The sequence below is a fragment of the Podarcis bocagei genome, assembly GCF_964188305.1.
Source record: "Podarcis bocagei genome assembly, chromosome: 4".
Lineage (NCBI taxonomy): Eukaryota > Metazoa > Chordata > Lepidosauria > Squamata > Lacertidae > Podarcis > Podarcis bocagei.
The window spans coordinates 3,688,530-3,703,314 of record NC_138128.1 but is presented as its reverse complement, the minus strand read 5'-3'; the positions used below and the strand labels follow the sequence as shown (position 1 = coordinate 3,703,314).

The following is a 14,785-nucleotide window of genomic DNA, read 5'->3' as shown; positions in this document are numbered from 1 at the left end:
TAACCCCGGAGTGGCATGTTTGCTGGTGCCGCGGCCTCGCTGTCAATGAACTTGCTGGCATACAAATGCCAGGGAAGAACCGGAGAAGAGAGGGATGTGAGTCAGTCCAAAAGCAGCCTTGAGCAGCGGGACTCTGACCTCGCTTTGCAAACACAGCCGCAGGAGAGGCTATGCTGGGGCTTGGGATCAGAAGGAGTCGGCTGCTTGCCTGATCCAGGATTGACAGGACCCCCGGAGGAAGCTGCCCATATGGAAGGAACCATGGAGTCTTTGGACCTCGTGGAAGACCCACGGTAAGCAACCAAGGACCTTGTTCTAGGTGGAGCCGCTTTTGGGTTCCAGACCCTCCAAGTGTCCCTTTTTTCCAGCGCCAGTCCTGCATTTACAGAAGCCGATTTGATCCAGGAATGTCTCGCTTTTCCTTAGGACATCTCTGTTTTCATCAGAGAAATGTTGGAGGGTATGGTGTTATGCGACCCCCCCAAGCTAAGGAGATAAGGAACTATACAACCTTTAAAAGACACTTGCAGGCAACCCTGTATAGGGAAGAATTTTTTTAATGTTCAATGTTTTATTATGTTTTTATATTTGCTAGAAGCTGCCCAGAAAAGCTGGGGTAATCCAGTCAGACGAGTGGAGTATTATTATTATTATTATTATTATTATTATTATTATTATTATTATTATTATTACACAGGACGTCCCTATTTTATCAGAAAAATATTGGAGGGTATTGGTATTCCATCCATGATGATGCCTGGAGTTTTGAGGTGCATTGGTCAAGAATGGGGGCAAGGAAGGTCTCATTTGAGAGGGGTCTCTACACAGGCTTGGCCCCAGAACCTGTTCTTGGACGCAGACAGCATCTGCTAGGTCTGTCACCCAGCAACCTAATTTGTAGCCCATGAATCATCTGTCTCTGACAAAATGTTGGTCAGCTCATCAGTTAAATATTTTCAAGGATAGTTTCCTCTGTGTCTGAAACCTTGTGATTTCTCTGAGATGCTGAAAGAAGCACGAGATAAATCATGACAAATTGAATCAGGGAAGGTTACTGCTCTCAGAATGAAAAGCAAACCCAGTGTGCCTGTAATTTTTGTCCCTCTGTTTAAAGCGGTCCCAACTGCAGAGGCAAAGCAGGGCTGTCCTGGCTAGTAGCCCCCAATAACCCTCCCCTCCATAAATTCATCTAATCCTCCCTTAAAGCCATCTAGGTTGGTGGCCCTCACTGCCTCCTGTGGCAGTGAGTTCCATAGTTTAACTCTATGCTGCATGAAGAAGGACTTCATTTTATCTGTCCTGAATCTTCCAACATTCAGTGTCCTTGGATGTCCACAACATCTAGTATTATGAGAGAGGGAGAAAAAAAAATTCTCTACCCACTTTCTGTATGTCAGGCATCATTTCATAAACTTCTATCATGTATATACGATATACGATGTACGATATCTTTATTGTCATTGTCCCATGCAGAACAATGAAATTGAAAAACTACATAAAACTACTACAAAACTACATTAAACATTCAAAAAACCCTAAAAACTCTGAAACCCCATTTTAAAATACACTATACTATAGAGACCCCTTATGCTGCGTTTAGAACCAGAATTGCATTTGCGTAGAAACTGCTTCTCAGATGGCTGGTCCTCGTCTTTATAACCCTGTACCTTCTTCCAGAAGGCAGAAGCTGAAAGAGATCATTTCCGGGGTGCGCACTATCCTGCACTATCTCTGCAGCTTTCTTATGGCACCTGGCAACATAGATTTGATCCAAGGTGGGAAGAGGGCACCCAATTATTCACCTGTTCCTGACATTTCTCAAAACTGAAAAGTCCAAAATGGTGCGTGGGGAGTTCCCCCATTCCTCTGATTATTTTAGTGGCCCTTTTCTGAACCTTTTCCAACCCTATAATATCCTTTTTGGGGTGAGGCAACCAGAACTGTACACAGTATTCCACATGATCTGTATCCCACCATAGATCTGTATATCAGTGCTATGTTATCGGCAGTTTTGCTTTCATTTGCTTTCCCAATGACACCCAGCATGCAATTTTCCTTCTCCACTCATTCACGCTACTTGAATAATAAAGCAAGAGCAATGGCGTGCATGCACAGAGTGCATAAAATGATAATATCACTTTTTTGTTTTTGCTTTTTGGACACAATCTAGCGGGTGGGAAGCTTTTAATGTTTGATGGATTACTGTATTTTAACATTTTGTTGGAAGCCGCCCAGAGTGGCTGGGGAAGCCCAGCCAGATGGGCGGGGTGTAAATAATAAATTATTATTGTTAATGAACCAGCCTCTGAACGTTACTTGGCGAAAGCATCTCAGTGCTGCTCTGGGACTTGTTGGAGAGGAGCAGAGTTTTCAAAGTCCCTTAATGCGGTTCCCTCATTGCGAGAAGTGAGGTTACAGGGAACCAGGCAGAGGGCCTTCTCGGTAGTGGCACCCGCCCTGTGGAACGCCCTCCCTTCACATGTGAAGGAAATAAGTAGCTATCCTATCTTTAAAAGACATCTGAAGGCAGCCCTGTTCAGGGAAGTTTTTAATATTTAACGCTGTGTTGTTTTTAATACTTGATTCGGAGCCGCCCAGAGTGGCTGGGGAAACTCAGCCAGATGGGCGGGGTATAAATAATAAATTATTATTATTATTATCTCACGGCAAGAGGGGGTTCTTTCATCTCCATCACAGGTTTGCCCCTGAACTGATCCACCTCCTGATCCACAATTTCAGTATCCCGGTCGCCTGCTTCTCCCACCCACCGAGCGCCCTGCAGCTGCTGCAGCGTAAGTTGGCAAAGCTGAAGGGGTTTGAAACTACAAAAGAGAGAAGGAAACATTGGCTCCCTTTGCTTTGCAGCAAAGTGTCTTGCAGAATCCTGCGGAGGAGAGTCACCCGCCTCCTTGTGGCGCCAGAGGACCTGAAATTGCAGGGTTGCAGAGGAGGCGAGTGGCAGACCACCTGAGTTGCATGCAGAAGGTCCCAGGGCTGAAATATTGGAGAGCTGCTGGCAGTCAGTGTAGACAGTACTGAGTTAGCTGGACCCAATGGTCTGACTTGGTATAAGGGAGGTCAGAACAATGAGGACTGGAATCTTGTTCTGTTTTTAAGGGTAAGGTTGTAGCTTAGTGGAGAAGCATCTTCCAAGTTCAATTTTTGTCATCTCCAGATAGGCTGGGAAAGACTCCCTTGGCTGACACCCGGGAAAGACACTGCCAGCCAGTGCAGACAATATTGAGGTAGATGGAGCAATGGTGTGGTTCAGGTCTGTCAAAGAGTCAACTTCTTTACCTGCAAAGCCAGAGAGCATCCCTAGAAGTTCAGATGGTCAGAGAGAGCCCTTTTGCCACTTGGACCCTTGGACGATTTTCTGGGGACCGCATGATAGAAGTGGGTGGAGCCAGAGACAAACAAGAGCGACAGGTGTCACTCACACTTCCCTAAGGTCAGAGGCTCCTAGAGATGCTCCCACCTCTTTGATCTGGCCTGGGAGGGGGTGGAGACTGGGAAGCATGTGGACAGACAGACAGAGAAGCTTGCAGGGTTGCATTTGGCACACGGCCTGAGGTCACCAAACTCTGTCTTAACTGGACATGATCGGAACTTAACCCGCAGTCCGTGCCACCCCCAGTTGCCCCACCAATGCCCCCCTTTCCCGTCAGAGGATTAGGCCACAGGGCCAGGGCGAGGTGGGCTCCCCAGACCTCTCCATGGTTCAGTCCTGATCCTCCCAGGACCCAACTCTGGAAAGAATTATGGTGTCAGGAAGGATCTATTACAGGGTTCAGCAAACGTTTTCAGCAGGGGGCCGGTCCATTGTCCCTCAGACCTTGTGCGGGGCCAGACTATATTTTTTTGGGGGGGGGATGAATGAATTCCTATGCCCCACAAATAGCCCAGAGATGCATTTTAAATAAAAGCACACATTCTACTCATGTAAAAACACACTGATTCCCGGACCGTCCGCGGGCCGGATTGAGAAGTTGATTGGGCCTGATCCGGCCCCCGGGCCTTAGTTTGCCTACCCATGGTCTACTACCTAATGGGCCAGAGGCGGGGGATATTTGCAGAAAGAAACCTGTAAATGGCAAGTGACTGCAATTGAGGGGGGGATTTTACTACGGCGGAGGTGACAATCATAGAATTGTAGAGATGGAAGGGACCCCAGGGGTCATCTAGTCCAACCCCCTGCAAGGCAGGAATCTCAGCTAAATATCCTGGAAGGACTGTGCTGCAGGTGTACGCCTATTCACAAGGACCAGTGCAGCTGGGGGCTGATTTCCTCCTATATAAATAAAAATGTACGATGTCGTCATGCTGTGCAGTTTGTGCAATGTGAGGAACTTGCAGCTAGCCCAGATGGTCTGTGGGACAGAGTTTGGGGGAGTTTTAGCAAGCCCTTCCCTCTGTAAAACACATCTCCAACAGAAGGAGGGGGCCCTTTGCGCGGTGCCTCCCCTTGCCCAGAATTTTAACAGAGCAGAGAGGGGCTTCACAGAGCCGGTTTAACAAGCCGATGGGTGGAGCTGATGGGTGGGGCTTGGGGGTCAGAAGGGAGGGGCTTGTGGAGATGGGTGAGAGGGTGGGTAGAATGGAAAGGGGGTGGTCCGGTGCAGGGGAGGGCAAAGTGTGAGGAGGGGTTGGCGAGGGGAATGCATTTGAGCAGCAGCCCCCAGTTAAAACTACAGAACTGGAAGGGACGACGGGTGTCATCTAGTCCAGCCGTTCTCAACCTGTGGGTCCCCAGATGTTGTTGGACTACAACTTCCATCATCCCTGAGCTCTGGCCCTGCTGTTGTTGTTTAGTCATTTAGTCATGTTCAACTCTTCGTGACCCTCTGGACCAGAGCACGCCAGGCCCTCCTTTCTTCCACTGCCTTCCGCAGTTTGGTCAAACTCACGTTTGTAGCTTTGAGAACACTGTCCAACCATCTCGTCCTCTGTCGTCCCCTTCTCCTTGTGCCCTCCATCTTTCCCAACATCAGGGTCTTTTCCAGGGAATCTTCTATTCTCATGAGGCGGCCAAAGTCTTGGAGCCTCAGCTTCAGGATCTGTCCTTCCAGTGAGCACTCAGGGCTGATTTCCTTCCGAATGGAGAGGTTTGATCTTCTTGCAGTCCATGGGACTCTCAAGAGTCTCCTCCAGCACCATAACTCAAAAGCATCAATTCTTCAGCGATCAGCCTTCTGGATGGTCCAGCTCTCACTGGCATTGCTAGCTAGGGGTGATGGGAGTTGTAGTTCAACAACATCTGGCGACCCACAGGTGGAGAAAGGCTGATCTACTCCTGCCCTCTGCAATGTAGGACTCTTTTGCTCAACGTGATGGTCGAACCCGTGACTCGTGAGTCTCGTGCTCTACCTAGAGATGTTTCTGAAGAGCTCCCACAAACATTGGCTCACTGTTCCTTGCAGAGCTGAACCTCGTAGACCTTGCCATCACTGGCATGGCGACTTTCCTCACGCTTCTGTCAGTCATCATCTTCGTGGAAGACGCCCTCTATCTCTCTAGAAAGGTCCGCTGCTTCGTCAAGATGAAAACCCTCATCTGGAGCAGCTCTGCGCCCACCGTAAGTGCCCGTCCCCCGGTTCCCTGTCTCTGGGAACCCCCTCTCTAGACTACTGCAATGACGATCCCTGGGGCTTCCCTTGGTGGCAGCCAGGCAAATGCATTTAGTACACAGAGCAGTAACTGCGGCCAGGACGATCCTGGGCTGGGGAGATCCTGGACCAAAATTAGTAGCGCCTTGGAAGATGGCAGACTCTTATATCTTATATAGGATTATATAAGATCGTATTGCACCAACCACACCGTATTAGCAGAACTTGAGTGATACTTGTAAACACACCAAATACCGTTTGTGGAGTAGACGGGAACAATATTAAAGAATATAAAACTGTGCGAAAAAAACGGCAGTATAAACAGTACAATGAGAATGATTGGAAGACTCGTTTTGTCAGAAGTCTTTTTTATTTAAGTATTAATTAGGAAGATTAAGTTTTTTTTATGCACGTAAATCTGCTTTTTCTTCTTTCTTTTTTCTGTATTTTCTTCCTTTCTTGTTTCTTGATTCTTTTTTATTTAATTTTCTTTTTATAGTATGAGATTGTAAATCCTTTGTATATGTGTGTAATTTAAAATAATAAAGATTATTTTTTTAAAAAGGAAGACGGCAGACTCTCCTGGGTTGGGGGTTTTTTAAGCAGGGGTTGGGTGACCACCTGTGAGGGATTCCTTCAGCTGTGATTCCTGCATTGCGGGGGAGTTGGACTAGATGACCCCTGGGGGTCCCTGCCAACTTTTATGATTCGATGAGTGGGGAGCAGCTGCTGTTGCGCTCAGCTCCTGCTTCCAGCCTTCCCTTTGGTGGCAGTGAGAGCAGGATTCTGCCCCCACTGGACGCCTTGGGTCTGGCTCCAATGGCTGCTCCTCCTTTTGCATTCTCAGCCTTGCCTCCCTTTCTTTGCCAGGTGATCTCGGTGTTCTGCTGCTTTGGGCTTTGGGTTCCCCGCTCCCTGAATGTGGTGGAGATGGCCATTGGCGCGTGAGTACCTCCCCGGCGAGACCCTCCCATTCCACCCAAATTTTAATTTGACAAAATTTGAATTCCACCAGATAGTGACAGGCCAGAACAATAGCCCTGTTCTTAACACCCTTTGCTGAAACTTTACATCATCTCCCAGGCATCTGACAGATCGCGATGACTGGCTGGATGACACGGTTTGCACCGAAAGTGTTTTTTTGCTGTTTCACTGTGTCCTATGGGTTTTGGGATTGAGTTTTATTGCAATGTTTTGTAACGCCCCAATTTCCAAAGGGAGGGAGACTCTAGGGGTTTCTAGCACTTACCTGGGTCTCCGTTTCCTTGCAATGAAGGAAGACTGTGCTGCTCTTAGGATATATGCCTTTATTGCCACATATACCTCCATGATCACTGCAGATGGTAACAGCAGCCACGAAATTAAAAAGACGCCTGCTTCTTGGGAGAAAAGCAATGACCAACCTAGACAGCATCTTAAAAAGCAGAGACATCACCTTGCCAACAAAGGTCCATAGAGTTAAAGCTCTGGTTTTCCCAGTAGTGATGTATTGAAATGAGAACTGGACCATAAAGAAGGCTGATCGCCAAAGAATTGATGCTTTTGAATTCTGGTGCTGGAGAAGACTCTTGAGAGTCCCATGGACTGCAAGAAGATCAAACCTCTCCATTCTGAAGGAAATCAGCCCTGAGTGCCCACTGGAAGGACAGATCCTGAAGCTGAAGCTCCAAGACTTTGGCCACCTCATGAGAAAAGAAGACTCCCTGGAAAAGACCCTGATGCTGGGAAAGATGGAGGGCACAAGGAGAAGGGGGTGACAGAGGACGAGATGGTTGGACAGTGTTCTCGAAGCTACCAGCATGAGTTTGACCAAACTGCGGGAGGCAGTGGAAGACAGGAGTGCCTGGCGTGCTCTGGTCCAGGGGGTCACGAAGGGTCGGACACGACCAAACGACTAAGCAACAACAACAACAACAACAACAACAACAACAACAACAACAACAACATATGTACGATGCAGGGGCTCACAGCATCAACACCCCAACGGATCTTGCTTCTCTGTTCGGTTTCTGGAGAAGCCCCAAAGTCTAGCACACAGCATGCATTTCTCTGTGTCTCCTGCTTCCAGCCGGCCTCCATCTCAATCACACACAACACTGGCTGCTGTTCTCCTTCCTGCCTAGCAGCTAAGTGAGGCAGGTGTCCTTCAAGGCCCACCCATTTGCTTCTATGGCACAGGGCCTCTTCTTTGGCTGTGCCAGCTTGTGGCATTTAACTAGCTGCCAAAACCGTTACTTTGACAAAGGAACTAGTTTGGCAAGCTTCCCCTTGTACATTCTAACCTCACCAATACAGGTTCCCAGGTTTGGAAGGGGACCCCTGGGTATCATCCAGACTGACCCCGCAAACCTTTTCCGTTCCCCACCTTTTGCCTTTAGGGACATGGGTGGCGCTGTGGGTTAAACCACAGAGCCTAGGATTTGCTGCTCAGAAGCTCGGCGGTTTGAATCCCCGCGATGGGGTGAGCTCCCATTCCTCGGTCCCTGCTCCTGCCAACCTAGCAGTTTGAAAGCTTGTCAAAGTGCAAGTAGATTAATAGGTACCACTCCGGCGGGAAGGTAAACGGCGTTTCCGTGCGCTGCTCTGGTTTGCCAGAAGCGGCTTAGTCATGCTGGCCACATGACCCGGAAGCTGTACGCCGGCTCCCTCAGCCAATAAAGTGAGATGAGCGCCGCAACCCCAGAGTCGGTCACAACTGGACCTAATGGTCAGGGGTCCCTTTACCTTTACTTTACGTTTTGCCTTTTAAAAAAATTGTTTTCTGTTCTTAAGCGACTGATAATATAAACAGAGCAATAAATGCAATTATGAACATGGCTTTCCCTGTTCCTCTTCCAGGTACTTTGCCGTCTGCTTCTACCTTCTGATGCTGATCATGGTGGAAGGTTTTGGGGGCACGGAGGCTGTGCTCAAGGCCTTGAAGGACACCCCGATGGTGATCAGCACGGGGCCCTGCTGCTGCTGCTGCCCCTGCTGCCCTCGCATCACTATGACCAAGTGAGTGGAAGGCTCCCAGGTCCCACGTATGGGGACTTTTGGCTTGATCCAGCAGCCATGATCCCCACCCCTGCCTGCCTCCTTCTTTGCAAGCAGTCTGGGTGCCCTTGGGCTCTGGCGCCACCTGCTGTTGGTCCTCCCACCGCAACATACAATGACAATATAAAAAGCACAAAATACGCTCTACCCACTGAGCCACACAGCCCTCTCCCCAGTGTTGTTTCGGGGTGGGTGGTTTTGGGAGAGGGAGGAATCCCCCTTGCCTCTTCTTCCAACACAGCGAAAGGTTGCTTGAGCTTTGACCGGGACGTGGGCCTTTCCTGGGCACAAACACCCGTCTCCTCCTCCTTCCTCCTCTCTCTTAACCGCAGGCGAAAACTGAAGCTGATCATGTTGGGCAGTTTCCAGTACGCCTTCCTCAAGGGAGCCTGCATCTTCCTGGGGCTCGTTCTGACCACGGAGGGCCTGTACGACACCTCTGAGGTAAGTCCCAGCACCTGCAGCCGCTGTGCCCTCCAAAATTTAGCTGGAGTCGGAAAGGGACCTCGGGAGGTCCTCCAGCCCAACCCGGGTTGATACACCCACCCCTTCTCCCTCGTGCGCCTATGAAACTTCTCCTAAGACACAGCCAGGCACATGCTCACACCCAGCTGCGGTTCCGCCTGGATCAGGCCACAAATTTCCGCTGACTGCACCATCCTGCTTCCCAGCTGGCTGGCTAGATGACTCTGGGGAGCCGAAGAGGAAGGCATGAAGGCAAAACAGCCCCGCACACTGTTGCTCCTCAGCAGATGTAACATGGGGAAGCCCATGTTGAATGGTTTCTTTAAATGTAAAGGTTCATCATTGTTCCACTCCATGTGTATGTCTTTAAGGGGCCGGAGCAAGGGCCAGAGCAAACTAACGAGACCCAGCTTTACAGCTGTGAAACGTAGCAGGTGCTGCTGAATTGTATTTGATTAAGGCGTGTCAGCATTTGGGTAGAGTATATAAGGAGCAGCACCTAGCTCTCCCATTACCCTGGGGGATGGGTTGGTGGTTGGGTCATGTTTGTTTGTTAATATATTTAGTGTTAATGGAGTTTTTGTTTTTCTTATTAAAACCTTTAAGTTATTTTTGAGTCCTTTCTTTTTAATGCATGATCTCCCCAGCAAGCTCTCTGCAGCGCTACCATACTGCAAAATGCCAACATCTTTGGTTATGGGCCCAGCTGCTGAGTGGATGACTGCATATTTTTGGACTCTGAGAAAGGTTTGAAAACTCCTTCTCCTGTTAGCGTAGTTTTTGTGGGTCTGGAAGAGTTCCAGAATGGCTGACCGGGTTCCTGAAGCTGAGAAGGCTCTGGTCTTCCCACAGCTAACAGATGAGAACTATAGTTTATGGTCTTTTCGGGTGGAGGCGCTTTTGACCTCTAGAGAAGTATGGACCTATGTAACTGATGACCCTCCTAACCCTGTAACTAATGCTTGGTCGAAAGGAGATGCAAAAGCCAGGGCGATAATTAATTTGGCAGTCAGCGACCAGCAAGTAGTCTATATAAGAAATAAGAAAACTGCCAAAGAAATGTGGGACAGTCTTGCAGCAGTGCATGTTAGAAAAGAGTCAGCGTCTGCATTGACGTTTTTCAAGCAGTTGTACCAGACGAAGTTGCAGCCTGGTGGTGATTTGGCAGCACACTTGAGACGTCTGGAGGCAATACGCGGCGAGTTAATTCGAAGGGACATGGAGATACCGGATATTCAGTATGTTTTTATCATCCTTTGTTCCCTTACTGAGGACTTTGATGGTATAGCTAGCCAGATATCTGCCGTTCCACCAGCACAATTAACTGTGGAAGGGGTAACGGCAAGATTAATGGGTGAGTTGGATAGAAGGGAGGCTTGTGCCATAAGCACTCCTGTTTCCAGAAAGAATGAGGAACGCCATATGCAAACCTGTGGTGATACAACTGCATTTAAAGCTGCAAAGCGTTGTTGGTTCTGCAATAAGCAAGGACATTTTGCAAGGGACTGCAGATCCAAAAGAAAGCAAAGTACTCCCAAGCCTGTTTCTGTTCGTCAATCACAGTCATCAGCCCAGCAGCCGGCATCGTATAGTAAAGACAGAAACGAGCCGCGAGCTTTTCACGCTCGGACTAAAGATCGTAAAAGAATTAAAGGTGCCAAGTGGAAGTCTTTTGTTGTCGACTCAGGAGCATCTCAGCACGTCTGCAATGATCGAAGCTTGTTTATTTCTTTCGAAGAGGAAATTGGTAATGTACATTTAGCCAATTCACAAGTCTTGCAGTCGCTTGGCAGGGGTACCATTAAACTTGACTCTTTAAACATTACAATAGCGAACTGCATTTACTGCCCGTCAGTGGACAATTTATTGTCAGTAAGGTGCTTTGCCCGTCAAGGCATAACTGTGCGTTTCTTAAAGTCTATGTGTGAGTTTATCGATGGGAACAAACGTCTATTGTATGCCCGGGAATCTGATGGTTTATATAGACTGTATTTTCGAACCTACTCCCAATCGCCTATAAATTGCAGAGCAGCACAGTCAAGCCAGGGGTTGAGGAATGTAAGACCACATTCTGGGTGTGTCCACGAGGCGCACAGAATTCTGGGACACCTGAATTTTGCTGATGTAATTAAGACACAGAATATTGTCAATGGCCTCAACTTAAAACCATGTAAATTCTTTATGCAGTGTCTATCCTGTTGCAAGAATAAGATTAAGGTTGCACGCAAGGGTAGGTGCTCAGATAGGAAAGTAACTGAGCCATTTGAGCGTGTACATTGTGATTTAGTTGGGCCACTCCCACCATCATTAGGCGGTTCAAAGTACTGGCTTACCCTCATAGACCAGTATAGTAGATATTGTTGGACTTATGCAATAGCTGAAAAGTCACAAGCATTTGAGAAGTATAAGGTTTTTTGCAACTGGGTAAAAACACACTTTAACAAACCAATTAAGAACCTGTTTTCTGACCGGGGTGGGGAATTTGTTTCTGAGGATTTTGAGAAATTCCTGGAAGCGCAGGGGACTACTCATGAGTTATCTTGCCCCCGAAGTCCCTGGCAAAATGGGCTTGTTGAAGTTGTGCAGCGTGACCTGCAGGCAGGGGTTAAAACTTATCTGCACGATGCTAATCTGCCCAAAGACTTTTGGGCTGAAGCGCTCCATGCCTTTTGTTATGTTAGAAATCGCAGTTATCATTCTGGTTTAGATGTCACCCCCTATGAGAAGCTGTTTAAAAAATGCCCTAATCTGAAATACCTACGCATTTGGGGTTCAGATGTAATTATGCATTATCCTGCTAAGCAGAAATTGGGTGAGCGTAGTGTCCAGGGAAAATTAATGGGCTACCAGCAGGGGGCGTACAGAATTTACATACCAGCAACTGGCAAATTTCATATTACCAGAAGCATGATACAAACTGTAAATTGGAATGGGGTTGCTGTTTTCCAAGATACTGATGGTATAAATGATACTGAGGAAGAAGAGGAAGCAGCAGCAGCAGCAGGAGAAAATGGTGCTTCTGAATTAATGGGGAAAGACAAAAAGCCTGTTGAATCTGATAATTTGTTTGATTTAAAGTCACAGGCACCCGAGGGGAGGTTAGATTCTCTTGAGTTTTCTGACCGTGAGCTTAGCCTACAGGCACCTCTTCAGTCTGACAATGATGATCTACAACCTGAAACTAGTAGTTCACTCAGTCCCATTAAGTCTGAGGAGTCTGACTCTCCTTCCGGACTGAGACGTTCAGATAGAAAGAGGCAGAAGCCACAACGATTTGCAGATGAACATTTTAATACTGTGTATGCCAATAAGGTGATTTTTGAGCCAAAAAGCTACAAAGATGTTCAGAATTTACCTAAGCACCAAGCTGTAAATTGGTATAAAGCTATGAACTCCGAGATAGCTTCTTTAAAAGAGGATAACACTTGGTCTCTTGTACCACAAACCCAGATATGAGACTTATTGATTCAAAATGGGTTTATAGAGTTAAAATGAATGACAAAAATGAAGTTGTAAGGTACAAGGCTAGATTAGTTGCTAGAGGCTTTCGACAAACTCCAGGCGAAGATTATGATTTGTGTTATTCACCAAGTGTAAAATATGAAACAGTTAAGCTTTTGTTAAAAGATGCTTCACAGTGTGGAAAAGCCCACTACGCAATGTTTCTCTGCTCTTAAGAGAGTGGTAATGTACCTTAAACATACCAAACATTATAGGTTGCAGTTTACACCCAGTATTGATAAAGGTTTTGAAATTTTCTGCGATGCATCTCATGCAGTGGAACAAAATAATTGCAGGGGTGTGTCTGGTATGGTGTTTTGTTATAACGGTTGTCCATTTGAATGGAAGTCCCAGACACAAACCATTATTTGTCTCTCCACAACAGAGAGTGAATTATGTGCATGCATTCAAGCCACTCGTGATGTAGAATGGTATCTGCAAGTATTTGCAGACCTACAGATGCAAGTAACACTACCAGTAAAAGTTTACCTTGATTCCCAGAGTGGACTTGCTATCCTGTGTTCAGAGACCAATACGCAGCGCACTATAGTCTTAAGATTACGTTTAGAATTTGTAAAGAAACTAATTGCTGATGAAATAGTTGTATTTAAATATGTTCCAGGTGACAATCAAATTGCGGACATTTTTACTAAAGCTCTTCCAAAGGTTACACATGAAAAACATGTACAAAGTATGCTTTATGTTTTTGTTCCACAATGATGAACCGCAGGGGAAATGTTGAATGGTTTCTTTAAATGTAAAGGTTCATCATTGTTCCACTCCATGTGTATGTCTTTAAGGGGCCAGAGCAAGGGCCAGAGCAAACTAACGAGACCCAGCTTTACAGCTGTGAAACGTAGCAGGTGCTGCTGAGTTGTATTTGATTAAGGCGTGTCAGCATCTGGGTGTAGTATATAAGGAGCAGCACCTAGCTCTCCCATTACCCTGGGGGATGGGTTGGTGGTTGGGTCATGTTTGTTTGTTAATATATTTAGTGTTAATGGAGTTTTTGTTTTTCTTATTAAAACCTTTAAGTTATTTTTGAGTCCTTTCTTTTTAATGCATGATCTCCCCAGCAAGCTCTCTGCAGCGCTACCATACTGCAAAAAGCCAACAGCCCAGTGGGGTATAACTAATAATAATAATAATAATAATAATAATAATAATAATAATAATTAATTACTCTCCCTGCACATGGAGGCTCCACTCAGCCATGACAGTTAAATGACCATCTTTCGTGGATGCGCAAGATTCCCGCATCGCAGGGGACGGTTGACTATCGATGACCCTCGGGTCCCTTCCACCTTTATGATTCTACAGCCATTTCTTTGGATCTATTATCCTCCTTTCATTTATTTATTTTATATCATTTTTCCATTTGATTAAAAAATATATAAACATGCAGCAACAACAACAACAACAACAACAAAACAATTCAAGATCCAAATTTTGAGATTACTCTGAATCTCCTGACTTCCCTCCCCCCTCCCTTCCACGGGTCCTAGTGATAATATTTACAGCTGCATATCAACACTATCCAGATTTTATCCTTCCGAATTATCCATATTTTCCATTAATTTACAAGTGTGGTTAAAATCCTGACCATGTTTTAACCTGCTTAGAAGGGTGGAGAGGAAATTATTATTGGCACTCCTCCCTGAGTCCTCCTGGCCAAGCCTTGTGTGTATTTTATTAATCAGAGTCCAATCCTTCCTTTCTTTGGGAATGCTACAAGGACAGATTAAAGGAAGGACTTCTTCAGGCAGCATGTAGTTAAACTATGGAACTCCCTGCCACATGAGGCAGTGATATCCAACAACTTGGATGGCTTCAGAAGAGGAAAAGATCAATTCATGGAGGATAAAGCGATCAGGGGCTACTAACCAGGACAGAGCTGTCTCCACAGCCGGAGGCAGCGATGCTTCTGAATGCCACTTCCTGGAAACCACAGGAGGGGAGAGTGTTGCCCCTGGGTTCGAATCCTGCTTGAGGATTTCCAACAAGCACCTGGTTGGCCACTTTGAAAACCTGGTGCTGGAGGAGATAGGCCCCTGGCCTGATGCAGCCGGCTCCTCTTACGTTTTCGCCTTCTCGCCTTCTAGATATCAGCCACAAGCGTGGCTCTGTGGATCAACACCTCCCTGGGAGTGTCGACCTTATTTGCTCTGTGGGCAAAC

General features: G+C 46.8%; 1 protein-coding gene across 1 annotated transcript in view; it reads left to right on the top strand.

Annotated features, from left to right (window-relative positions):
• SLC51A (solute carrier family 51 member A) overlaps positions 1-14,785 on the top strand; it is a 17,956-nt gene continuing 3,171 nt past the window's right edge. The window contains exons 1-7 of the mRNA XM_081190483.1: positions 1-293; positions 2,698-2,792; positions 5,421-5,575; positions 6,477-6,550; positions 8,445-8,603; positions 8,975-9,086; positions 14,711-14,785. The exon at positions 14,711-14,785 is cut by the window's right edge and continues 72 nt beyond it. Coding sequence (XP_081046609.1) covers positions 16-293; positions 2,698-2,792; positions 5,421-5,575; positions 6,477-6,550; positions 8,445-8,603; positions 8,975-9,086; positions 14,711-14,785 — 948 coding nt within the window. The 5' untranslated portion in view covers positions 1-15. The remainder of the gene's footprint in view (positions 294-2,697; positions 2,793-5,420; positions 5,576-6,476; positions 6,551-8,444; positions 8,604-8,974; positions 9,087-14,710) is intronic.